Below are 26260 nucleotides of genomic sequence, written 5' to 3'. Positions count from 1 at the left end.
TCACCAGTCCCAACACCGAGGAGAGAGGTTTCTCTGCGGTCGGATTTGCCCTGCACCCTGCCCTGCTACAACCTCCTGCCTCTGAGACCAACGCTGAGAACCAAGACCCAAACGGTGAGCGGAGTCTTCCTTCACCCTTCTCCCACCTGGGACATGGTCCTGATGCCTCTGCCTCCGCCTCCCTGCTCCCGTCTGCTGCTGCTGCAGCTGCGAGGGGCCTGCCCCGCTCTCCACTGGGACTGTGCCTAGGAGAAGAGTGTCTGCAACTGGAAAAGGGACTGGGACTAAGTTCTGTTCTGTTTTGTCGCTGATTTTCATAGCTGATGTTGTTATTTTTTGTCTTGTAGACATATCAGTAAAGAACTGTTATTCCTAAACCCATACCTTTGCTGAGAGCCCATTATATTCCAAATTATAGTAAACTGTGAGGGAGGGGATTTTCGCTCTCCATTTTAGGAAAAGCTGCTGCCTTTTTCTTGGCAGTACCTGTCCCCCAAACCAGGACAACTTCACAGGTTGAAGTACTTTTAAGCATCAGTGAAGAAGGCAGATCTGAGGTTATCAACACTATTTCTCTTTTGCTGAGCAGGACCAAAGCAGTAACCTCAGAGCAGTGAGGAGGATTCTGGCAATGTTTGACATGGAATAGTAGACAAAAGTACACTGGTAAAGGACAGCAAAGGAAGGGGACAGAAAGAGGCAGGCTAAGGGAAGATTCAGAAGGAAACTTAGGCAGAGGAAGAAATTTGAAAGGTGGAGTTGTTTTTAAAAGAAATGGTACTATATTGAAATACTAAGTATTATATTAAAAACAAAAAAAAATCCAAAATGTGAGTATATTTTGAATTATTAAATTTTGAGTTACTAGTTAACAGTTCTGTCTCAGGATTCTGAGAACTGTGCATGAGATTTGCTTTCTGGGTTTTTTTTACATCAGAAGAAGCCCTTCACAGAATTCTAGTCTTGCAATTCAAAGAGCTGCTTGTTTTGTTTTATATAATGCATGGACATGAGTCCCGGTCCTGTGTCCACTGCCAGCTACTAATTCAACATGATATTCTTTATGGAGAAAATAACCCCTTGTAGCAATATATTTGAATAGTTTAGGCCATAGTTTGTACCAGGTGCACCAGCCTAGCCATTTTAAGCTGTTTTATCAAACACTCTGGAATTCGTCAAGGCTACTGAAACATAAATTTTGCTAAATTGGGAGAGAAGAAGCTGAAAAACAGAATACCAAGATTAGAAAAACCAAGATAAAGGTGGGTAGTGAAGCACTGGGCCGTAACCAATCATATTTCTTTCAAGGTGCATGCAGAGTGCATGGACAAGATAGAGGCACCAATCAAAAAATGCATGATCGTGTGGACAGTAGTTTTAGAATGTATAATTAGGGTATAAGGCAAACAATAAATCGGCTTCTGCATAATCACATTGATTTGTCATTCAGAAGTCCTTTGTTCCTGCAGCCCTGGACACCAGCACAGGCTGGGGGTGACCTGCTGGAAAGCAGCTCTGCCTAGAAGAACCTGAGGATCCTGGTGGACAAGTTATCCATGAACCAGCGGTGCCCTTGAGGCCAAGAAGGACAGTGAAACCTGGGGTGCATTGGGAAAAACATTGTTGGGGGTTAGAATTTTTCCTTTTTCTTTCTCTCATGGAATTTTGTTCCATTTGTTGCTAAGAGTCAAGGGGGAGGGGGAGGAGGGCAGCTGGCTACACTATCGTAGCTGAGGGGCATTCTCTCGGGAAGGGCAGAGATACCTCGAGATTTTTGGGCTGGGGGTGAGGGGCTGGGTGCAGCTTCTAGCTCTCTCGTGCTCTCTCTCTGCATCGGAGGGGAGACAGGCTGCAGTCACTGTAGGAAGAATTCACCACCACTGTGGGGTTCTGTCTCCTGCGGTCTTCTCCTATCGTGAGTGGAGTTCTGCTCATAAGAGCAGCCATTGGACTGGGACTTTATTAACACCCTACCACACTGGAAGGGACCTTCATCATCTACTCAAGTGCCTCAGGGAAAACCTGGGACCCTGAGCCCCTCTGAGGGAGCCTCTCGCGGCAGTGTTTGGAAGCCCAGCTGCTGCTGCCCAGCCCCGCCATTTCTTTGCCACTGCTCTGGGGGTTTTTGATACACTGTAACCCAGCACCCCCTGCCTGCTGGGACACCCCACGGCTCCTGCTACAGCTGCAGAGTTTCTGATATATTTTGTTTGCCTCTCCAGGGTCTGCTCACCTCTACCGTTCCAGCTTGCTGCTTCCGAGGTTTCTGCTACGGCTCATTTCACTATCCGGAGGAGCACTGGGACCAGCTGCTCCTGTGAGGTTGTAAAGGAAGCCCTTTTCCATCTCTTCCGCCAGCTGTGCTGCCATTACCCAAGTGAGAGACAGCTGAGCTCACGTCACAGCACCCCCTGCAGTTGCAGGGGAATCATCACACCTGCTCTGGCTGGGGGACAAGAGCACCCCTTCCGGCTGTGATCATAACTACACCAAAGGGTAAAGTGCTTGACAGCTGAGAGAAGGCTGGTACTGGGTTTCTGGTTTTGTTTGTTGTTGCTGCCGTTGTTGTTTCTCTTTTTATACATATACATACTAGTAAAGAACTGTTATTCCTTTCCCCCATATCTTTGCCTGAAAGCCCCATAATTTCAGAGTTAATATAATTCAGAGGAAAGGGGGTCAAATCTTCCATTCCAAAGGAGGTTACCACCTTCCTTGGAAGACAACTGTCTTTCAAACAAAGACAAGCGTTGCCAGCAGATCAAAGAAAGGGATCCTGCCTCTCCACTCAGCCCTGGTGAGGCACATCTGGAGTGCTGTGTCCAGTTCTGGGCTCCTCAGTACAAGAGTGTCCTGATTTAGGGGACAGGTACTGCCAGACAAAAGGCAGGAGCTTTTCCTAAAATGGAGAGTGAAAATCCCCTCTCTCCCAGTTTACTACAATTTGGAAATTAAGGGGCTCTCAGGCAAAGGTATGGGTTTAGGAATAACAGTTCTTTACTGATATATCTACAAGACAAACTAGCACATCAGCTATGAAAAAATCAGCGACAAAACAGAACAAAACTTAGTCCCAGTCCCTTTTCCAGTCATAGACACTCTTCTCTGCACAGTCCCAGTGGAGAGTGGGGCGGGCCCCTCGCAGCCGCGGCAGCAGCAGACGGGAGCAGGGAGGCGAGGCAGCAGCAGGTCCGTGTCTCAGGTGGGAGAAGGGTGAAGGAAGACTCCACTCACCGTTTGGGTCCCAGTTCTCAGCGGTGTTCTCAGAAGCAGTAGGCTGTAGCAGTGCAGGGCTGCAGGGCAGATCCAACCGGAGAGAAACCTTTCTCCTCGGCTTCCGACTGGCTAGAGAGTGTCCCCTGGAAGGAAAGAAAAAAAAAAAGAACAAACGATCATCCACCCTGACCCCTCAAATCCCGCCAGCGATTGAGCCAGTGAGACAGCCTCTACCCATCCCTTTTGTCTTGGGCAATTAAAAGCTAAGGGTATTCGCCCTGGCCAGCTTCCTTAGCATAATAATTGGAAAAATTCTCCACCCGAGGGAAAGAGTAAACCCCTCCCCCCCCCCAACCCCCAACAAAGAGAGACATGGAGCTTTGGATCTTATGATCAGTCCTGATTGCAGGTTGGATGAGGGAACAGATAATCAGGCTGCTGAGACTCATATTATGCGTGAACTGGCATGTAAAGAGGTGGAGAAGTGTCTCCCAAGGGAGGGACCCCATGGTGCAGCAGGGGAGCAACTCCTCTCCCTGAGCAGTCGGAGAAGCCTCAGGTCATAAACTGTGCAACAACCTCTGTTTTGATTTCTTCCTAAATATGTTATGTCTCTGCTTAGATACAAGTTTAGGTGAAAATGCTCTGGAATGAGTGTTTCCTCTAAAGAAAAAGGGCTTCAGGAATCTCTTTTCTGCCAGTGAGAAAAATGAATACCAGTGGGTGAAACTGAAAAAAGAGGAAAACCCAACCCTGTTTATTGACAAAGCACCCACAAGGCACAGGAAAAAAAATTGAATAAATCAGAACCTTACCCCCCCCCCCATCATGCTCACACCCACCCACAGCAGAACAAAAAACCCAAAATTCCAGGGAAAGAAACAAACTGACCAGCTGTGTTTCAGGGGGAATAAAATGGTGCCAGCTTTTTTGTCTCAGAGAAGGAAAAAAAAATTCACACAGCAGCTCAGGCAAAACAGATGGGAACCTGTTGAACCTCTGGTGTTGGTCTCCTTCTCACAGCAGATGAAGCTGGTGGATTTTGGTGTCCTTTCTCTTCTTGGTTCAGCTTTTCTCAAGGTCTCAGGCCAGGTGGAGCAGTTCCTGTGATCCTGGACAATCGACTCCTGTTGATTGTCTGATCTTGGACCAAAACCAAACTAAACAGTTCAAGAAAAAAAAAAAAAAAAGCTACCAAAGGATTGCTGCTGCAGTCTCCAGGCCAGGGGAAAAGGGAAAAAAACAAAATTCTTGCTTAAGCTAAAACAAAAACCAAGCCAATTAAGCAACAAAGTAATGTCTGATCCATGACACATCCAAGCATGCCCTGGAGTGGGTCTTTGAACAAAGCCTGCACAATAGCCCCAAGGTTCCTGCTGCTCCCCCGGACCCACCCTAAAGTTACAGCAACCATTTCTGGGCATAAATCAGATGATCAGGAATAGAGTATCATCATAAAATCAGGCCAAGACATTATCACAGAGGCATTACCATCATTTCTAAATGTCCCAGCCTTGGCCAGCAGTATATTCCTCTTTAGAGCCATCAGGGATTGGCTCTGCCAGACATGGTGGAAGCTTCTATCAGCTTCTCACAGAAGCCACCTCTGTGGTCCTCCCCACCACTACCAAACACCAGACTGTGCAAATCCAATACACATGTCTAGAAGAGAAGATAGAGAGGGTAGTGAGGAAGTATCAAGGAGCAGATAAGATAGAGATGTATCGAGGAGCAGGGGGATTTAGTCCAATTGCAAGGAGAACTAGAGCTAAACACAGACATGTGACAGTAGCTACCCTCCATAAGGGGTAGGTATGAATGGTCCAATCACAACAAAAGTTCTATTTTCAATAACAGACTTTAATAATTGGAAGTCAGTGTCTGGCACCTACTGAGATGACCCAGACAAAATGGCAAATACAGTAATTTCACAACTATAAGGCACACCCTTTTGACTAAAATTTTCCCTTGAACCCGGAAGTGCGCCTTATAGTCCGGTGCGCCTTATCTGATGTACAAAGTTGCGAAATTTGCCAAATCGGAAGTGTGAGCTGTGAGCCGTGGGGGGAGCCGAAAGTGCCATGGCAACCGGTTGGGGGCAGGCCCGGAGGCCCACGGCACCGCCCCTGCCAGGTGGAGGCGGGCCAGGGGGCCTGCGGCACCGCCCCTCTCGGGTCCAGGCAGTCCCAGGGGCCCATGGCTGCTGGGTGAATGCCGCCCAGGGGACTCGCGGCACCCGCCTTTCCGGGTCCAGGCAGTCTCGGGAGCCCATGGCTGCTGGGTGAATGCCGCCCAGGGGGCCCGCGGCACCCCCCTTCCCGGGTCCAGGCAGTCCCGGGAGCCCATGGCTGCCGGGTAAAGGCGGGCCAGGGAGCCTGCGGCCCCCCCCCCCCTTCCCAGGTCCAGGCAGTCCCGGGGGCCCATGGCCGCCGGGTCCAGGGGAGCCCGGTGGCTCGCGGCATCCCCCCCTGCCGGGTGGAGGTGGGTCCGGGGGCCAATGGCTGCCGGGTTGAGGCGGGGCCTTGGCCAGCAACCGCGCGGGGTGAGCTGGGGGTGGAGCCTCGCTGAAAAAAAAAAAAGTGCGCCTTATAGTCCGGTGCGCCTTATCTGATCTACAAAGTTGCGAATTTTGCCGACTCTGGGGGGTTGCGCCTTATAGTCCGGTGCGCCTTATGGTCGTGAAATTACTGTACATTTGAAATGATGATTAAAACCCAGGATCAGACTGGAAGGATACAGATATTATGTTAGAGATGTTATTTCATATTACAGAAAGAGAGATGGTTGTCACATTTCAGCTAGCCTAAAGTTGCAGCCCGAACTCAACCAGCCTAGAAGTAAACAAGTCCCTGAGTGATGATAGGATAGATTTTAACATATACAAAGGATCCCAGCCAATCCATTGAAACCTAAGTGCAGATGTATCATTGGCCAGGGAAATAGGCGTCTTAAGACAGCAATCAATCATATGTGTATACCTGGGAAATTCAAACCCTCTATTTAGGGAGGGTCCAGAAGAATAAAGGAAGCTTTTGTCACATGAATCTCTAGACGGTTGTGTCTGTCTCCAGCCTTGACTCCATTCAACATTATAGATGGTTGTTAAAACCAGTAGGAGGTTTGTAGAAGAGCAAATTTTGACAGGTAACTCACCAAGTACATTAGACATTAATTTTCCCACCATGGATCCTGAGTGGGACCCTAATGTGCCCATGTTTCAAGAGAGATTAAATAGATATCTAAAATGGATACTATATGGAATTAGACATGCCATACCAAAGGCTATCAATAGGTCAAATTTTTTGAAATTAAGCAGGATTGCAAGAAATCTCCTGCCAAATTTTTAAATCATCAGAAAGAAACAGCTTGAAAATATAGTAATATTGATCCTGAAATAGAAGAAGGAAAAATTTAATTAGCCCCCATATTTGTGAGGCAATTCTTAGATGATATTAGAAGGAAATTACAAAAGGCTCAGGGACAAGACCAGCATGATTTCAGGAAGCTGTTAGATTTTGCCTGGGAAATTTATCAGAATAGAGAAAACCAGTGAGAAATAACTAAACAAAAAGTAGTTGCAGTTATGGAAGGAATTTCCAAAGGAATGGTGCCCCCTGAAAGGAAGAGATGAGGGCATGGACAACCTGCCTCAACACCTCCCCCCCTTCCCCCGGGAAACTTGGTATTAATCCAATTTTGTCATTCTTAAATTTGATTTCAGCATCCTAAGGAGAGGCTTTGGCAAATTGGGTAGATACAAAAACTGGTGAGTCATCCATTGTTTTCCTAATTTCAAATCAATGGACTTGAAAAATGGCTGAGTTTGACGATTCCCTGTTGCACAACAATTTTTATAGAATCATTACTCAAGTTTCCTTTTACTGTATTTAGCATCAAGTAACTAGCTCCCATATCTGCTAAAAATTCTACCTCCTCATTTACAGTAATTTCACGACTATAAGGCGCACCCTTTTGACTAAAATTTTGGTCCGAACCTGGAAGTGTGCCTTATACTCCGGAGCGCCTTACAGTAATTTCACGAATACAAGCTGCAGCAATTTGACAAAAATTTTAGTGGAAACCCGGAAGTGCGGCTAATAGTCGGGTGCGGCTAATATATTAATAATTTTCTGACATTTACAACCCCAGACGTGCCAGCCAGAGTGCCGATCCAAGCACCGGCCAGTAAAAGCCGGCATTTCGCAATTGTTACAGTGTTACCGTGTCGCCCTGGCTCCCTGCAGGCAGCACGGGGGGCGGGGAGAGAGGCGGGAGAGCTCTCTTCCCTCCTCTGCCGCAGCCCAGGAGAGGAGGGGGGGGGGCGCCGCCATTGCCGCGGCCCGGGGAGGAGAGGTGGGGGGGGGGAGGGGGCGGGGGGGCGCCGCCGTTGCCGTGGCCCGGGGAGCCGACGGGGGGGGGGCGCCGCCATTGCCGCGGCCCGGGGAGCCGACGGGGTAGGGGCGCCGCCATTGCCGCGGCTCGGGGAGCCGACGGGAGCCCTGCGCAGCCATTGCCGCGGCCCGGGGAGGTGGGGGGAAGTCCGCGCCGCCATTGCCGCGGCTCGGGGAGCCGACGGGGGTGGGCGCCGCCATTGCCGCGGCTCGGGGGGGCCGCGCCGCCATTGCCGCGGCCCGGGGAGCCGACGTGGGGGGGGGCGCCGCCATTGCCGCGGCTCCGGGAGCCGACGGGAGCCCTGCGCAGCCATTGCCGCGGCCCGGGGAGGTGGGGGGAAGTCCGCGCCGCCATTGCCGCGTCTCGGGGAGCCGGCGGGAGCCCCGCGCCGCCATTGCCACGGCTCGGGGAGGAGGCGGGGTGCTTTGTCCGCGCCCGCCGCCGGCGCCACGGGCGCGGGAAAGCTCCGTCCCCGCCCGCCGCCGCTGCCATAGGAGCGGGGGAAGCTCCGTCCCTGCCTGCCACCGTGGGGCAGCGCCGACCCGGGGTGACCGAGCCCAGGGGCAGCGGCAGCCGGCCCCGAGCGGCAGCACCAGGCTGGGCCACCTGGCCCCGTCAGCGGCCCCTAGCGGGCCGAGCCTGCACAGCCTTAGCTCAGCCAGTAAAACCCGCCCTCCCGCGGTTCTGTTACTAATTGCACGTGGGTCCTCGCTGCGAACGACAGAGCGGCTTATATTCGTGTGCGGCTTATCTATGGACAAAAACCGAAATATTTGCCAACACCCAGAGATGCGGCTTATACTCAGTGCGGCTTGTATTCGTGAATTTACTGTATATATGGACAAAGTTCAGAAATTTCCCAAACCCGGAAGTGTGAGCTGCTACAAAGAAACAAACCCCAAACACTGACAAAGTGTCTTGGGTTACAATACAGGATGTGATCAAAGTATCTATTCTATCACTATCTGTTGTGACTAGGTGGGGCAGTGATATTTATCTCTGTGGGAGATACTCTGCTAATGGGCCATCCATTCAAACCAGTAGGGCATTGTTCTTTATCTTTGCACCCCCCATCCTTCCTCCAGGGAGTTATCTTCTGCTAATGGCCCATTGAGTCCCACCGTGTAACTGATAAAATTACTTCATCCCATTGGGAGTTGCTCCAGCCAGGGGGGAGAGCCCAGCCTTTCTTACCTGGATAAAAACTGAACTTCTAGGACACCTAGTAGCCCTTTCTCTACTGGACTCTAGAAAAAAAAATAGATTTCTCCACATCACTACTATACCTCTGGAAGGAAACTGCACCTTCTACAAGACCACTGCTTCAACTAAACCACATCTGTCACTGCAAGAAGATTGCAGCCACTATTTAATCAAACTGCTACCAACAACCTGCCTGACAGGGTGTCAGGTTGTACTCTGTCAGGATTTGGACTTTGTTTCTTTGTAGTACTATATTTCTATTTTAATTTCCTTAGTAAAGAACTGTTATTTCTAATTCCCATTTCTTTACCTGAGACCCCCTTGATTTCAAAATTATAATAATTTGGAGGGAGGGGGTTCACATTCTCCATTTCAAAGAGACACTCCTGTCTTTCTTAGCAGACACCTGTCCTCCAAACTAAGACACAAAGTCAGAGTACAACCTGACACCCCATCAGGGTGACACCCGTCAGTCAGGGTGTTGGTAGCAGTCCCATTAAACAGTCCTCCTGCAGTGAAAGATGTGGTTCAGTTGAAGCAGTGGTCTTGTAGAAGGGTGCAGCCTCCCTCCAAAGGTCCAGCGATGATATGGAAAAAAAGTCTGGTTTTCCTCTGGAGTCCAGGGAAAAGAGGGCAACTTGGTGTCCCAGAATTTCAGTTTTTATCTAGGTAGGAAAGGCTGGGCTCTCCCCCGTCTGGAGCAACTCTCAATGGGATAAAGTAATTTTATCAGTCACACAGTGGGACTCAATGGGCCATTAGCAGAAGATAACTCCCACGGAGATAAGGATCACTGCCCCACCTGGTCACAACAGATAGTGATAGAATAGATACTTTGATCACATCCTGTACTGCAACCCAAGACAGTACAGCTGGTGTGATTGTTACTAATTCATTACAGTAATTTCACGAATACAAGCCGCACCAATTTGACTAAGATTTTGCTCCTAAACCGGAAATGCGGCTAATACTCAGGAGCGGCTAATATGTGAATAATTTTCTGACATTTACAACCTCAGAAGTGCCAGCCAGAGTGCCGAGCCGAGCTGCTGCAAAGTCGGCATTTTGCGATTGTTACAAATTGCTACTCTGTTGCACCGCGGGTGGAGCCTGGCTGCCTGCAGGCAGCACGGGGGCTGGGGAAAGTGGCGGGAGAGCTCCCTCCTTCCTGCCTCTACCACAGCCCGGGGGAGAGACGGGGGGGCCCCGCGCCGCCATTGCCGTGGCTCGGGGAGGCGGCGGGGGACCCGGGCTGCCACTGCCGCGGCTCGGGGAGGCGGCGGGGGGCTCCGTCCCTGCCCGCCGCCGCCGCCACGGGAGCAGAGGGGGTTTCCGTCCCTGCTTGCCACCACAGGGCAGCGCCGGGCCATGGTGATCGAGCCCAGTGGCAGCGGCAGCTGGCCCCCAGTGGTCCCGCCGAGCGGCAGCGCCGGGCTGGGCTACCTGGCACCGTCAGCAGCCCCTAGCGGGTTGAGCCTGCACAGCCCGAGCCGAGCCAGTAAACCCTGCCCTGCCGCCGTTCTGTTACTATTTGGCAACTTTGTTGCACACGGGTCCTCGCTGCGAACGACAGAGCGGTTTATATTCAGGTGCAGCTTATTTATGGACAAAAAACGAAATATTTGCCAACACCCAGAGATGCGGTTTATACTCAGTGCGGCTTGTATTCGTGAATTTACTGTACTTTGTTGCACGCAGATCCTCGCTGCAAAAAAAGGTGCGCCTTATAGTTCAGTGTGCCTTATATATGGACAAAGTTCAGAAATTTGTCGACTCCTGCAGGTGCGGCTTATAGTCGTGAAATTACTGTACCTCCTCATTCCCCAGTTTAGCTGTAAGTAGAGATTCTGCCGGGGAAGAATCCTCCAGTCTCCCTCAGTCATCATCAGGGACAGCCACAAGAGGGGGCCTTTTATGTTTCAACTGAGGGCAATCCCTTTTCCAATGCCTGTCTCTCTTAGAATATGCACATTGATTAATACCAAGTTTCCCAGGGGAAGGGGGGGAGGGTTGAGGCAAGTTCCCTGTTCCACTGCTCAGCTGCCTCCCCACAGCAGCCTATCCTGCTTCCCCTCCAGATGGCAAATTGGGCTGTAGTAGGAACCTCAGAGCAGGAAGCAGGAATGGCAGAGGCGAGCACACCCCAGGGTGGCAAACAAAATGTAGCAGAAACTCCACAGCTGTAGCAGGAGCTGCAGGGATCAGGTGGAGATGGGGTGTCAAAGTGTAGCAAGAGGCCTTGAAGCAGCAGCAGAAGACAGCAGGGCTGGGCAGGGAAGTGCACTGCTGGATAGCTCATCGGCAATGGCTGGTCCCAGGGTCAGGCCATGCAGAGTCCCTGGTGGTGTATGGCGGGCTCTTGGCACAGCACACACTGGCTCTGGGCTCCCAAACAAACAGAAGAGCAGAGAAGCAAGCCGGCAAGCCCAGTAACAGTGTCGAAGGAAAAGAAAAAAAAATTAAACAGGCAAATACTGCAAGGCAACAGTCTCTCCAGTCAGAGGCACCGTGCTGCATGGCGGCCAAGACAATTGTCCCACCAGAAGGAAACTGCAGCCCCTCGCGTCCCCAACCCTCACTAGATCCTGGGCTGGCTCGCACCCATCATGATACTACTGGAGCTGGGAGGGTGGGACAGTGACCATAATGGACACAAACCCCTCCCCCCAAATGGATATGGGATAAAAAACATCCCAAATCTGGATGATTTTTGAGCAATCTTGGGAATCTGGAGAGGTCCAAGCAGACTGGCAGCTGGTAGATGTTGTCCCAGTTTTCAAGAAGGGCAAGAAGGAGGATCCTGGAAACTACAGGCCTGTCAGTCTTAACTTCAGTGCCCAGTAAAGTAATGAAAAAGGTTATTCTGGGAGGCATTAAAAAACACCGTAAAGACAATGCAGTCATTGGTCACAGCCAGCATGGATTCATTAGAGGACAGATATGCTTATGAAATCTGATTTCTTTTTATGACAAGGTAACCTACCTACTTGGTCAAGGGAAGCCAGTTGATGTAATCTTTTTGGATTTCACTAAAGCTTTCAATACTCTCCCCCAGGATCCTTCCAGACAAAATGTCCAGCACACAACTGGATAAACACATCATGCTATGGGTGAGCAACTGGCTCATGGGTTGGGTGCAAAGGGTTCTAGTGAATGGGGTGACATCAGACTGGCAACCTGTCACTAGTGTGGTTCCACAGGGCTCCATTTTAGGCCCTGTGCTCTTCAACATCTTCATAAATGACTTAGACACAGGATGGGAAAGGATGCTAAGCAAGGTTGCAGACAATACAAAACTGTGAGGAGCTGTTGACTCCCTTAAAAGCAGGGAGGTCCTGCAGAGAGACCTTGACAAATTAGAGGGCTGGGAAATCACCAACCATATCGAGTTTAACAAGGGAAAGTGCTGGGATCAGAAGCAATGTAAATGGATTCTCCAAAATATTTCCTCACTTTTGAGTATTTCAGCACTGGGATGAGAGCAGCAATGAAGTCAATTGAATAAATATAGTAAAATCTTTCATCCTTGAAGATCAGTAAAAGAAAACTGACTATACTCTGATGCATACAGTGTGAGCTTTGGAGCTCATAGCAAAAAATGCCAACTGGTATAACATCAGGAAACACATCCAACACTGTCAGCCTATCTTCAGCAAGTTTTTTTTTCCCTTCTCTTTTTGTTTGCAAATCAAAGATTAAGTATAATTAATTAAAGGATTACCCATATGCCATGGCTAGATGACAGAGATGTGCCTTAAAAACAGTTTTTCAGTCTTGTGTAATTACTTTGAAATGGTGCTTCTGTCAGATCAGATTTTTATTTTTACATTCTGGTCAGATACAACAGAATTGCACTACATACCAAGTAAACTGTAAGGTTGTGGGAGATACAGCTCAATTAATTTTCCCTATAAAACTGACAGCACTCAAACCTCTGCATAAATCTTCTTTGGAATAAGGGCAAAGGTCCTCTCCACGAACGCACCAGCTCACTGCGGCCCTCACTGAGCCTTTCGTGGCCGTGGAAGCCCACCATGCACGCCCCACCGGTCCCGCAAAACGTTGGAAAGAACATTCCTTTCCACACTGCCCCAGTTTGCTAGGGGCGATTACATAAATGCCAGCCCCATCCCCCTTCTGCGCGCTGCCTTCCGCCTGGAGGGTTATACAATAACCAGTACGTAGACCTACAGTACCACATACAGCCCCAGCAGCGCAAGGGGCGGGATGTCCGGCCCCGCCCCCCCGCAGCCTTCATTGGCCAGCCCCCGAGAGAGCTCGGCATGGATTGGGGTGTTGTTGGTGTTCCTTGTAGCTGACTGACAGGCCAGCTGGTCGGCCGTAAGAACGCCTGCGTGCCTGCATGCCTCCGTCCGTAGTTCTGACCTACTAACATACATCTTTTCGTGTTGTCACATGCTCCCTCACTCCAGCTTACTCTGCTCCCGGATAAGTGGGACGTTGTTGCTTGCCTGTCCTTACCCGCTTCACCTCGACCAGATGCTCCTCTTACCGCGCGGCACTGAAGGTAGGGAACGCGCGCTCGGAGCGGCGTCATTGAGAGGAAGCCTGGGGGAAGGCGGGGCGTGCGTGCGCGTGTGGATGTGGAGCAGTTAACGTTTTGCTGGCGTATAAGTGCCGGAGCTCGGCGCGCCTAAAGGTAGCAGGCACTACGTGTGCGTGAGTATGAAAAACCATAGTAATTTCGGTGCAGAGTTAAGGTCATTAGTTACAACCCTTTTGTGCGTTAACGAGAAAAACCAGAATTTTGTGCCGATGCCAGAGGCTGCCGGAGAGATCCCACTTTCACACGGTGTTGAAGGATATTGTTTGTGGGCAAACTGAATTAATGTTAGCAGTCTGCCCCACAGCTCCCGTGTTTTGTTAGACTGTGTTTACTTTAAGCCATTTTCGTCACTTTTGTCGCTGTTTTTCAGACTCTAAGGGACCGATCACATAATATTTCCTGGAAACGTTGCATTATGTAACCACAGAATTTGCTGGCAGTCAGGCTTAGAATAGGGACCTAATTATGCAATTTTATCATCTTACTACAAAGAAACTGGGACAATCCCACTTAAAAATGTAACTAACATTTTGTTAAGTACATTTAATAAGGAAACTAGACAACTAGGTGAGAGGGGAGGTAACTCATGCTTACTGACTGTGTTGTGTACCTTAAAATGAAATTTGTGTTAATCTGTATTTAGTCCTATCACATTTTAGCAACTGTTGCTTCATGTGCTATTCCTGGTCTTTTCTCCAGAGTTATGCATACAGACGTTCAAGGCCATTTGCTTGGATTTTTAACTCCATGCATTTAACAGCCTTTTTCATAAGGCTGCATTTTTAGGAATGCATTTTACCTAGACACTAAATAATGTATTTGGTACTGATTTTTATTTGTCATCATTTAAAAAGAGGGAAACATGTAATTTAAGAGAGGAATGAATTTAAGAAAATGTCAGTGGCACTGAAGAAGCAAGATGGCCTGCCTATGTCCTGACAGCTGCAGGGACTTGTGCGAAGAAGTAAGGCCAGGCCCGGAGGGCAGGGGAATACCCTAGTCCCACGAAATCAGGCATTTTAGTGTGGCACGCAACAAAAGCAGAAGTAGGTCAGTTATGACGTTCTCGGTAGTACTAATCTTCGGTTAGTTGGTGCGTGATCACAACCGGAATGCGGGCGTTGTGGGTCACGGGGGTGTATCACAGCACTGCCAATATGGGGTGTGAGGGGGTGTCCTGATCCCGCGCCCCAGAGGCTCCCACTGCTCCGAAGACTTGCACAACACGGGGTGTGGAGGTTGCTATGTCCTTCTGCTGGGAATAGCGGCAGGTTGGGTCCTTTCAAATGTTTGCGTGGCAGCAGGCGAGGGCTGAGGGCATTGCTGCAACCCGCCGTTCTGGGCCTGGGGCAGTACGGTGGCAGAGGCTTGAGAGGTCAGGAGGAGAGATAGTGCGGGTGTTCTCGCTGTAAACAGAGCGAGCCGGCCGCCATGCACCATCACTCCTCGCCGCCGTGACCCGCCCACCCAGAGTTTTGGTGCAGGTACTGGTCCTGGAGCAAGCTATTGATATCCTGGACTTGCCTGTTTCTTCCAAAGTCTTCCCCTGTTACTGGGAGGACTGAGGAAAATACTATCTGTGCTCCAAAACTTTTTATCATTCTTCGCAGGGCTCTGAAGTCTCTTTCAATTGACTTCAGACTTTTTGTTGTGACATCATTTATACCCGTGTGAAAAAGTTAAATAATAAAAAGCTATTTGTCAGAATAATTAACATTTGATTTTGTATTTTTGTTTTGTGGCCCTTAATTAGGGGAAAAAATAAAATGAAATAATGCATTTCAGTATTTGAAGTTAGGAATGCTCAGATTTTATTTGCAGAACATTGTTACTGTTACTGCTTAGTGCATTCTAGTTTTTCCTACTGTCAAGTGATGTGATATTTAAATGAAATGGTATGATATATATGTATTAATTAAAACTCAGAGAAGCACTGGAAATTTATATATTACTTTATATAAATATTTAAAGGTTTTCCTGCTTTTGGACAAATTGAACAGGTCTGACTTTCTAAGCAAGTTGAAGAAAATATAGGTTGAATTTGCATCTTTTAACCTTGACTGAACTTTCTGAAGAACAGCAATTTTAACATGTGCTTAGATATCGTCAAATGATAATTTTACTTTCACAATTTGTGTATTTTACCATTGGGAAAAAACCCCCTATACTTTCACGAGTTAATTTGTAGTTATTAGGATAAACAGTAACTTAACTACTTTTCTTTACAATGGAAGTCTTTTCTACAAATTGCATATGATGTCACCTTTTCTGGATACAACTTGGAGTTGGGTAATATGAAAGTGTAATAGTACTCCAAGTGCCATGATGAACTTATGCTTTTTTTTTCATATTTGATTGAAAAGTGTCATAAATTAATGATTCTTGATATTTGCTTTTCTTTCAATAAGACAAAGAAATTCAACATGTTATCAAAAATGCTTTATTTTATATGAAGCATCATCATTAGTGTTCTACTGACCTAATTATATGTTGATCCTGGAGTCATAAACACTTAAAATGCCTATTAAGTTGTAAGAAAAGGGAACCCTAATGCAGGAGCAGTAGTTCTGTATTTCTCCATGTTGATGTAATGGATTCAGTAGTAATTAGTGTTAACATTGGCACTGTAAATTTTGTTTCCTTCTTTGATCTTGGATAACTTATAATAGCATAATGTCTACTTACTCAGTGTTTCCAGAAAGTTTGAACTTCATTTATTCCCCATTGGCTAGACCCTCTTGCTATTCCAGTGGAGTCAGCATCCATGTTTTTCTTCAGCAGGAATAGAATTTCACTGATGGTGCTAGATATAAGGGAAGAAAAAGTATGTTGTATGATTTCAGTAGATGTTGATTTGGACTTTGGAGGCTACATCCTCAGTTAAAGAAGATTTCTTAATTATTAAAGATTTGAAAGGTGCAGAATTTCATGGCATACTTTTTGTCTATGAAAAACAGTAGTGGTAGAGTAGCTCTGAAATGTTTAAGCAGTGTTTAGTTAGACTGTGTATCCATCAACTAAAATTAAACTTAGTTTTCTCCACTTTATGTGCATAATATTATTTCTGTATCTCATAAAAACCTTGAAGTAGTTAGCAAATGTTTTTTAAATGCTTTGTAGATAGAAAGTACTGAAACTGCACCCTAGGCCTCGCCCCCCAAATACCTTGCAGAGCTGGCCGTGGATGCTGTTTCATGTAGAACAGTAAGACATTAGAGGCTCTTTCTCCCAGGGTTGGTATTCTGCTTTATTCTTAGGCTTCCATGTGGTCAGAGCGAGAGATGGGGATAAAGAGAGCGAGCCACACGTGGGCTCAGGGTTTTTCTCTGGGTCAGGAAAGGGGAGGGGTCAGCCTTGGCCTCTGGCCAATCCCACCGCAGGGGCCAGTCCACCGGTCCTGCAGGGGTCACAGGGCTCAAGGGACATACCATTCCCAAAACAGTAGGGTATTGGGTTACAACAAAGTACAAAATATATTCTTCAGTTTTTCAAATTACAGAATACAAATTTATTGTTCATGTTTGGATATCTATGAGCAGGTTCTATACCAGCTTTGGTATATGTACAGGTTTTGAAATACATAACCTTTGACAGAATGCTATCAATAACAATTAACAATATATATGTGGAACATGGAAACAACAACTAGAAATATTTGCATACATATCAATGTGAGAAGTGAGCTTTTATTGTTTTTCAACACTTTACTGCATAGTGATTTGTTTTGTTTATTAAAAAGACACTCATAAATGCATGGTTCTTCTTTAAAATGAGAAATTATTTTGCTTTTTTTTAAGGACCAAGGTAAACTTTTATAGACATAGCCTGACAAAAGTAAAGTTTGTTTGAAAGCATCTGACTGCTTGAAATGGGATTTAATATAGTTTTGTAGAATTGCTATCAAAATGTTAGATCAACAGAATTGAATAATTAGGTATCTCATTACAGAATATGTTTTGAAAAACTGAGCATGGAGATAATGTGTATTTTGATAAATACAAATAATAATGTGCAGTTACTCTGAAGAAACACATATGTATGAGTGGAGGCCTATTTGTGTATTGTAAAGCAGAACTGAATTATTTAATTAAATTACAAAGAACAGAGGCACGATTGAAGGTCTGGATCACAACACTTTGACACATTTCAAGTACACAAGTCTCCAGGGTAAAATTCTTAATGTACAATTTTGACATTGATAAAATAAATTTTCCTGATTTCTGTATCTGTAATTTCTTGCTTAAATAGTATGAATGCTATGGAAGTCTCACTAGTATTTGGATCTGAGATTATATCCTGCTTCTATTGAAGCCAATGGTAAAATTGCTATGGGAGCAAGACTGAATCTGTAATTGATAGGGTCAAGTCTTATTACAGTTACATTGACACTCAATGTTATTAACATCATGCAACAACAGCAAAACATCTTTAATAATGACTAATGTAAGGTACTCTTAAATTTTGGGTTTATAATACTTTATGAGGAAGTGATAAAGCAATTGAAAAATTATTCATAAAGGGAAAGATTGGAATTTGAAATATAGTCAGAGGAATCATTATAGTTCATTAATTTACATGTAAATACTAATGTTTTCCAGTGGAATTATTAATTGCAAGTGAGCTGGAGACTAAACAGATAGATACAAAGACGTAGTTCTTGTCCTGAAACAGTCTTATTTAAGAGAAAACATATTGCTTCTGTATTTGCCAGAATCATGTGTGCGTTTACTAGTTTCAATTTATATGATTGATCAAAAAGGGATGTTGAAACTTGAAATGTGTGTATATGCACATGCACACAACATGCATTTTATATATAAATTTATAGGATACAAAAAGCACTAGTTAAATGTTTAATAACTTTATGGATAGCAGTGTTATTTTAAGACAATAGAAAGTACTCCAGCTTCTCTAAATCAGATTGTTATTTTTAGTCTGTGGAGAACCCAACTATATATCATTGCCAAATCACGCACCACAGCTGTATTCTAAAGCGATGTTTTAATTTGGAATGACAAGATACTTTCCAGTGCTGCTCATCAACATGTATGGTATTCAGCAGTGTTAAATGCTAGGTTTAAGTCAGTCAGTGATATTATGGAAAGTTGTGTGACATTTTTCTCAGATCAAAATTCAAAGATATAATTTCTTTTATTAATTTCCCTTGAATCATATTGGATTTGTTTTGGAAGCAAATCTGCTATCTAGGTATCATAAAGCTTAGAATATCAGTTGTTTCAGTGTCAAACTTCCTTCATATTACAGCAAGTCTAATGAATCAAATGCTAGTCTAAGCTTTTTATTGAAAGTTACAGTAATTTCACGAATACAAGCTGCAGCAATTTGACAAAAATTTTGGTGGAAACCCGGAAGTGCGGCTAATAGTCAGGGGCGGCTAATATGTGAATAATTTTCTGACATTTACAACCCCAGACGTACCAGCCAGGGCGCCGAGCCAAGCACCTGCCAGTAAAAGCCGGCATTCCGCGATTGTTACAGTGTTACTGTGTTGCCCTGGCTCCCTGCAGGCAGCACGGGGGGTGGGGAGAGAGGCGGGAGAGCTCTCTTCTTCCCTCCTCTGCCGCAGCCCAGGGGAGAGACGGGGGGGCCCCGCGCCGCCATTGCCGCGACTCGGGGAGGACGGGGTGGGGGGGCGCGCCGCCATTGCCGCCGTGGCGGGAGCAGGGGGTGCTCCGTGCCCGGCCAGCGCCGCGGCGCGAGCGGGGCGCTCTCTCCGTGCCCGGCCAGCGCCGCGGCGGGAGCGGGGCGCTCTCTCCGTGCCCGGCCGGCACCGCAGCGGGAGTGGGGCCGGGGCGAGCGAACCCAGAGGCGGCGGCCAGCCTCGAGTGGCAGCGCCGGACTGGACCACCTGGCCCCGTCAGCAGCCCCTAGCGGGCCGAGCCTGCACAGCCTTAGTTGAGCCAGTAAACCCCCCGCCATGCCGCGGTTCTGTTAGTATTTGGCAACTTTGTTGCATGCGGGTCCTCGCTGCGAACGACAGAGCGGCTTATATTCAGGTGCGGCTTATTTATGGACAAAAACCGAAATATTTGCCAACACCCAGAGATGCGGCTTATACTCAGTGCGGCTTGTATTCGTGAATTTACTGTACTTTGAATGCCAAAATCCAGAAATTCTGAAACAGTAATCAAATTCTCAATTTATTGAAGGTTATTTAGAAGATTCTCATCATCTCTGCCAATAAAATTGAATCTAGACACTCCTGTTTGAGAATATGAAACAAAAGGAAGGATATGCGTGCATTTTTAAAGTACTGAAGGTGTATTATGAGAAGTACTGGGGAAATAGTTTGCTCTGTTGCTCATTGTATATCTATTACAAATTGTTTCTGATACAGCTGATAAAAATGCAGACCCTTAAAAAGGAACATGGACCTGTTGACACAAGTAGCAATGGGGAAAAAATTATGGTACTTAAATCTACTTTAGCAGAAGTGTCTGAAGAATTGTCTGCAAATGTAGCGATGCTACTCACTGAAGCTAGTGGAAAAAGCAAATCTTCAGCTTGCCGGAGAAAGCGAGAATTCATTCCAGATGAAAAGAAAGATGCTATGTATTGGGAGAAAAGGCGGAAAAATAATGAAGCTGCTAAAAGATCTCGTGAAAAACGGCGACTGAATGACCTTGTTTTAGAGAGCAAACTAATCGCATTGGGAGAAGAGAATACTACTTTGAAGGCAGAGCTGCTTTCTTTGAAACTGAAGTTTGGTTTAATTACTTCTGCAGCCTATGCCCAAGAGATACAGAAACTTGGTAGTGCAACAACTGCATATTTTCAAGATTATCAAAGTCCCAAATCAAATATTAACTCATTTGTGGATGAACATGAACCATCTATAGTTTGTAGCAGTTATATTTCTGTCATTAAACATTCTCCTCAAAACTCTATGTCTGATATGTCTGAAATATCATCACTAGAGCATACTCAATCAAGTTGTATGCGAAACAACTGCAGAAGTCCTGAAAATAAGTTCCAGATTATAAAACAAGAGCCTGTGGAATTAGAGAGAGAGACAAGAGATGACAGAAGTTCACAGAAAGCATCTGTATATCCGCACTACATGGGAACTACCTTTAACATGTACTCACATTCTCCTTCTCTGTTCCAAGTCAATAGGTTCTCAAGTAATTCCCCCAGAACTTCAGAAACAGATGATAATGCAGTTGGAAAGTCATCTAATGGTGAAGATGAACAACAGGTTCCTAAGGGTCCAATCCATTCCCCAGCTGAACATAAAAATATTCGTGCAACAGTTAAAGTTCCAGAAGTGAATTCTTCAGCTTTGCCTCACAAGCTTCGAATTAAAGCCAATGCCATGCAAGTTAAGGTGGAAGCAGTAGATAATGAGTATGATACTGCACAGAAACTATCATCGCCTATTGATATGTCATCAATAAGACATGCTGAGCTTGAAAAACACACTGCACAAAACTTGGTGCATTCTTCTCTCACTCCTTTCTCAGTTCAAGTGACTAATATCCAAGACTGGTCTTTCAAACCAGAACTCTGGCATCAAAAGGAACTAAATGTAAGAATTCAGAGTGGTTGCAAAGCTGAAATAGTTGGACTAAAAGACAGTATCTTCAGTCACTCTGAGTCAAAGAAGCTGTATTTGAAGCAGGGCATGGCAAACTTATCTGCAGAGGTTGCTTTCCTTAAAAGAATTATAACTACACAACAAATCTCAGCATCAGACTCTGGTTAAGTTACTACTGAATAAAGGCTTATTGTTGTTTTTATATTTTTAAAAAGTCATTTGCAGTACATAAATTTGTTTTGCATTATGCTGACATCACTGGACATGTGATGTCGTTTCACTGTAATGTTCATATAATGTCTGGTGTCTTTTTGTGCACAAATTGTTATAGAGACTAAGCTGTGTTGTGTTCATTATGCCTTGTAATGATTTAGGAATGGTACTCTAATTTAGTGCTCCCACTGAGACTCTCCAAACCACAATGGTGCCTGCTCACTCCTCCTTCTCCTTTTTTTCACTATGGCAGCTGGAGAGGGGAACTGGAGGTACAAAATGTGAAGATCATGGGTTGAGATAAGAACAATTTACTAGAAATAGCAATGAGATAAGAAAATGAACAGTAACAGCAACAGTATTACTAACAAAAGTGTACAAAAGAGAAAGCAACTGCTCCCTCCCTGGGACTGGCAACCCCCAAATTGCTCCCTCCAACTTGGGATCAGCACCATCCAACCACTCCATCTGGCTTGGAACCAGCATTAGCCCACCGCTCCATCCACCGTGCTTGCTTGACCAGAAGAACCCCTTCTCCCCGGAAGAGAGTTCCTTTCCCCTGCTCCTGGATACAATTTAAGGTGGTATAGAATAACCTCCAGGTCCTGGCCATGCCCCCTCCTGGCTACTGCAAAAATTAACCCCATCCTGGCCAGAACCAGGACACTTGTTTATAGTCAAGTAACCAGTACAAATGATATATATAGTGAACTTAGTTAACTTTCTTTTTCTTCTTCTAAACTGTAGAAATAACCAGTTACAATAAAACACTGATGACAAGTACAAAATATCTACTTCAGTTCAATAGTTTTTTGTGAACTTGTAAATATGTTGTTAATTTAAAGAAAGAAGGCTTACTTCTTACAGTGTTCAACTTAAATTATATGTTTGGTTTTTATAGCCAAACTTACACTATTTTAAAATTATTTTTTTCTTTAAGACCTCTTTTTAGAGGAGAATTTAAATATGTGGATATTTATAAATGAAACAGTATCCAATTCATAACCTTAGCTTTCTTTAAATGACTTCTTAGTATAAATTAAACAAAAGCCACACAAATTCTAACACAGTAGTATCAAGGATTTTTCTTGTGTCTCAAATGAGAGAGTGTTGGGTTTCCTGAATGTCTTACTATAACAAACTTTTTCATTATTATAGTGTTGGGGGTTGGGGGAGTTTTTACTCTTTCCCTCGGTGGAGAAAATTTTTTCCATTAACATGTTAAAGGAACCTGGCCCGGGCAACTCCCTGGTTTCTGATTGCTCAAGACAAAAGAGGGGGTGGGGATGAATAGCTGTAAGTTGCTTTGTCCTTGGGCCACTCACACTCGCTGGCCTGAACACGGAGGAGAGAGCTTCTTTTTTCTCTGTGGTTCGACCAGGCCCTGCACTCCGACACTGCTATAGCTTCCTGCTTCTGAGAAAACCGCTGAGAACCGGGATGCAAACGGTGGGCGGAGGTTTTTTTCCTTCACCCTTCTCCCATCTGTGACCCCCCTGCTGCTGCTGCCTGCCTGCTCCTGCAGTTGCCGTGACACAGAGAAGAGAGAAGACCACTCCGCCCACGCTCCACCGGGACCGTGTGGAGGAGGAGGGCATCTGACTGGACAAAAGACTGAGACTGAGTTTCGTTCTGTTTTGTCACCGATTTTTTTTCATAGCTGATGTTGTTCTTGTTTTGTCTTGTAGATATATCAGTAAAGAACTTTTATTCCTAAACCCATACCTTTTGCCTGAGAAACCCTTAATTTCCAAATTATAGTAAACTGGGAGGGAGGGAATTTTCACTCTCCATTTTGGGAAAAAAGCTCTCGTCTTTTTCTTTTCTGGCAATACTGTCCCCTAAACCAGGACATATAGTTTTGTGGTTTAGATTAATTTACAGTAATTTCATGATTACAAACTGCACCTGATTATAAGCCGCACTTCTGGGGTGTCAGCAACGTTTTGTTCTTCCTCCATATATAAGCCGCACCAGATTATAAGCCGCACTTTTGTTCCAAGCGAGGATCTGTGTGCAACTTTCACAAAGTTGTCAATTAGTAACAGAATTGCGGGATCACGGGGTTCACTGGCTCGGCTCGGGGCCGGGCAGGCTTGGCCCACTCGGGGCTGCCAACGGGGCTAGGTGACCTAGCTCGGCGCTGCCACTTGGTGGGGCCACTCGGGGCCGACCGGGTGACGCTGCCGCCGTCGCCGGGCTTGCTTGTCCCCGCCCACCACCTGCACCACCACCACCACGTTTGCTTGCCTTGGCCTGGCGCTGCCGGCCCCACCTCTGCTAGGCTTCCCTGCCTCTGCCGGGGCCAGCCGCGCTCTAGCTCGGCTTGGGGCTGCCGCGGGTTTGAACTTCTGGATTGGCAACTTTTAGAACATTGTCCATATATAAACCACTCCGGATTACAAGCCGCACTTCTGAGTTTGGAACAAAATTTTAGTCAAAATGGTGCGGCTTATAATCGTGAAATTACTGTAGTTTTATTGGACTTGTGCATCTTCAAGTTTTAAGAGTCCTGAAGTAATTGGACAATGTCATCTTTGCCAAGGGTTGTGCTTATGTCTGTCCAGGCATGGAAAGAAGGATAGTGAAAGGCTGATGAATCTGTAAAATCTGACCTTAACTTGGCAAAATCTATATAAGGACAGAGAATAGTAAGTATCAGCATTAGAGGTGAGAATCTGGTATTTCAGCTCTAACTGTGGTGAGTAACAGAATTGTAAGTATGAAATAAGGCTTACAACCAATATGACTTTTGGTTTTAATGGTCTAGTTAACTGAACTAGAATACCCTAGCTGACTACAAGGCATTTTGCCAGAAATTCTTATATATAAAACAAACAGAATATGTGGAGAACAATCCAGATAGTACTAGCCCCTTAAAATTTGCATAGTCAAGGACTTGTTCATATGATAACTGTATAGGGTTTTAATGTTCTTGTCTGAGAAGAACCATTGGATCATGGAGATTGTATTGCATCATACCCACTTGGCTGGGCTTATCAAAGTCTTTAATTCAAAAATTAAAAACCATTTACAAATATAGTGCTAGATGAAGAATTGTTTGCACCTGGTGGGTTAATACAATGCTTATTCTTCAAAAATCACTGGCCTATGGAACTGCACTATGTTTATTCTGTAGGATCATGTTAAACATTGACCAAGAAGAAGAACTGGAGAGAAACCAGCCCAGTTATACCAACTTTTTAGCTGTTCACTGGGCAGTCAAGTATGAATATGGGGTTGCTGACCACCAGGGATCACCAAAGAGACCCCCAGGACAGAAGAACGCATGTGCCAATGGGAGGGAAAATATGCTAATGACTTTGGGGAAATTACTATCATATGTATGTTTCTTCTGGGAAAACTTATGAATATGTATGTAAAATATAGTATATAAACAGGAACTTTTTCTGTACTCAGCATGCACGATATTCTGGAGGAGATATCCCCTTGTGCATCTGGCTGAATAATAAATGCCTGCTTCTTAATGCTACATTGGTATTTAGGAGTTTTATTTCTACAAATTTTTGGTAACAAATAGATTTGGCAGAAGTCCTTCTCAAGATAATTTCCCATTCTCTTAAAGTACAGTAATTTCACTAATACAAACCGCACCATTTTGACCAAAATTTTGGTGGAAACCCAGAAGTGCGGCTAGTACTCCGAGGCGGCTAATTTATTAACAAAAATGTGATATCTGCCCTTACCTGGTACCGTGCCGGTCCTGTCCCGAGCAAAAATGGTTTGAAATCCATGGTTTCCCGTTGTTCCGACGATGAACCAATCAGAGAACAGCTTATTGCCTGCCTGTGGATGGCGACGTTACTGAGGGGCGGGGGGTGTTATCGGAGTGACTTCCCTTGACCCGTTCTCTCGGCAGTTTGATAAAAGTGTGTGATATTTCCTGTACTTTTTTAAGTGTTTTCAGTCTTGTGCGGTTGAGCAGCTGGCCATGTTCGCGTGGATCAGGGGAGGGGAGGGGAGGGGAGGGGCTGGGCCAGGCTGGGCTGGGCTGTGCTGTGCTCGCACGGATCAGGGGAAAGGAGGGGAGGGGAGGGGCCGGGCCGGACCGGGCTGGGCTGTGCTGTGCTCGCGCGGATCAGGGGAAAGGAGGGGAGGGGCCAGGTCGGACCGGGCCGGACTATGCTGTGCTTGTGTGGATCAGGGGAAAGGAAGGGAGGGGAGGGGCCGCAACTATGGTCTGTGTCTTTTTTCACTTGGAAATAATGTTTCCAAGGTCGGCAGTAAGCCAGTAAGCCCCGGTGATCCGCGATTCTGTTACTAAATGACGACTTTGTGAAAGTTCGCCGTGAACGAAAGTACGGCTAATATTTGGGTACCAACAGGGCTAGTCGCTTGAAGGTGCATGGCCCTCCTAATAGCCGAGAAGGAATTCTTGCTCGTGCCTGATCTCTACAAATCAATTCCTTAGGGAGGCTCTTGGGATTTGTTAGAGATGGGGTGTTTGTTGCAATATGACTCAGACTATTGCACCACCTTTTGGCTATGAATTCCTGTCTGTATTGCCTTATGTTGTGGAATTCCTTGGTGTCAGAAGGTTTTGGAAAGATTATAAAATGAATGCAGTATTGTGCTGGATAGGAACCTAACAACTCTAGTTCCTGGGGTTCCTGAGCTGCTTTGGGCAAACTTGGCAACAGTTCCTCTACAGGATTCTTACTCATTACTGCTTGCTGCTTACAAGGTTTGTATAATGAAATAGTGTGTGACTCGGGAAGTTCATTTGGCATTTGTATTTCAAAACTGGACGAATATTTTCTAGCTTTCAAGGGAATTCCTACCAGGCAGGTGGACATAGGATTTTCTACTGCTGCCGTGGACAGGCATATGTTTTCCTGTTTGAGTGTCTTTGCCAGGGTCACCCAGACGTTTTGATGTGGCTGAGGGATGATTCATGCAGCTGCTAGACTGTTTATTGTTAACAAGAAGACAACTTGGATGGGGTTCATCATGGATTGAGTGGGAGGAAGGTATTCTCTAAAAAGAAAACAAATATTTTTAAAACATGTTAAAAGTCTCTGAATCTGCCGGAAGGTAGTCTTCTATGTAAGTTCTCTTTCTTCTTTCCAGTGGCATCTTCTTTTTGAAGG

The 26260-nt window shown here is 45.9% G+C and overlaps 2 protein-coding genes across 4 annotated transcripts in view; both read left to right on the top strand.

Annotated features, from left to right (window-relative positions):
• The first annotated feature begins 13140 nt into the window (after nt 1–13140).
• LOC117005072 (nuclear factor interleukin-3-regulated protein-like) lies at nt 13141–21912 on the top strand. 3 transcript variants are annotated; one of them, XM_033076311.1, is made up of 2 exons: nt 13141–13339; nt 19737–21912. In XM_033076311.1, the coding sequence occupies exon 2, from the start codon at nt 19746–19748 to the stop codon at nt 21102–21104; it is 1359 nt and encodes a 452-aa protein (XP_032932202.1). In that variant the 5' UTR covers nt 13141–13339; nt 19737–19745; the 3' UTR covers nt 21105–21912. The 3 variants fall into 3 exon arrangements, with proteins under 3 accessions (XP_032932202.1, XP_032932201.1, XP_032932203.1); XM_033076310.1 differs by having other exon boundaries at nt 19549–21912; XM_033076312.1 differs by lacking the exon at nt 13141–13339 and adding an exon at nt 13431–13487.
• Nucleotides 13447–26260, top strand: part of LOC117005073 (60S ribosomal protein L17-like) — a 112705-nt gene continuing 99891 nt past the window's right edge. The window contains exon 1 of the mRNA XM_033076313.2: nt 13447–13491. The gene's annotated coding sequence lies outside the window, so the exon portion shown is untranslated. The remainder of the gene's footprint in view (nt 13492–26260) is intronic.

The sequence above is a fragment of the Catharus ustulatus genome, chromosome W (genome assembly GCF_009819885.2).
Source record: "Catharus ustulatus isolate bCatUst1 chromosome W, bCatUst1.pri.v2, whole genome shotgun sequence".
NCBI classification, from domain to species: domain Eukaryota; kingdom Metazoa; phylum Chordata; class Aves; order Passeriformes; family Turdidae; genus Catharus; species Catharus ustulatus.
The sequence above is the reverse complement of the archived record's forward strand: the minus strand, read 5'-3'. Positions and strand labels throughout refer to the sequence as shown.

Coding starts and splice junctions, on each gene's coding strand:
- LOC117005072 (XM_033076310.1), top strand. CDS start 19,614: ATGAAACAAAAGGAAGGATATGCGTGCATTTTTAAAGTACTGAAGGTG.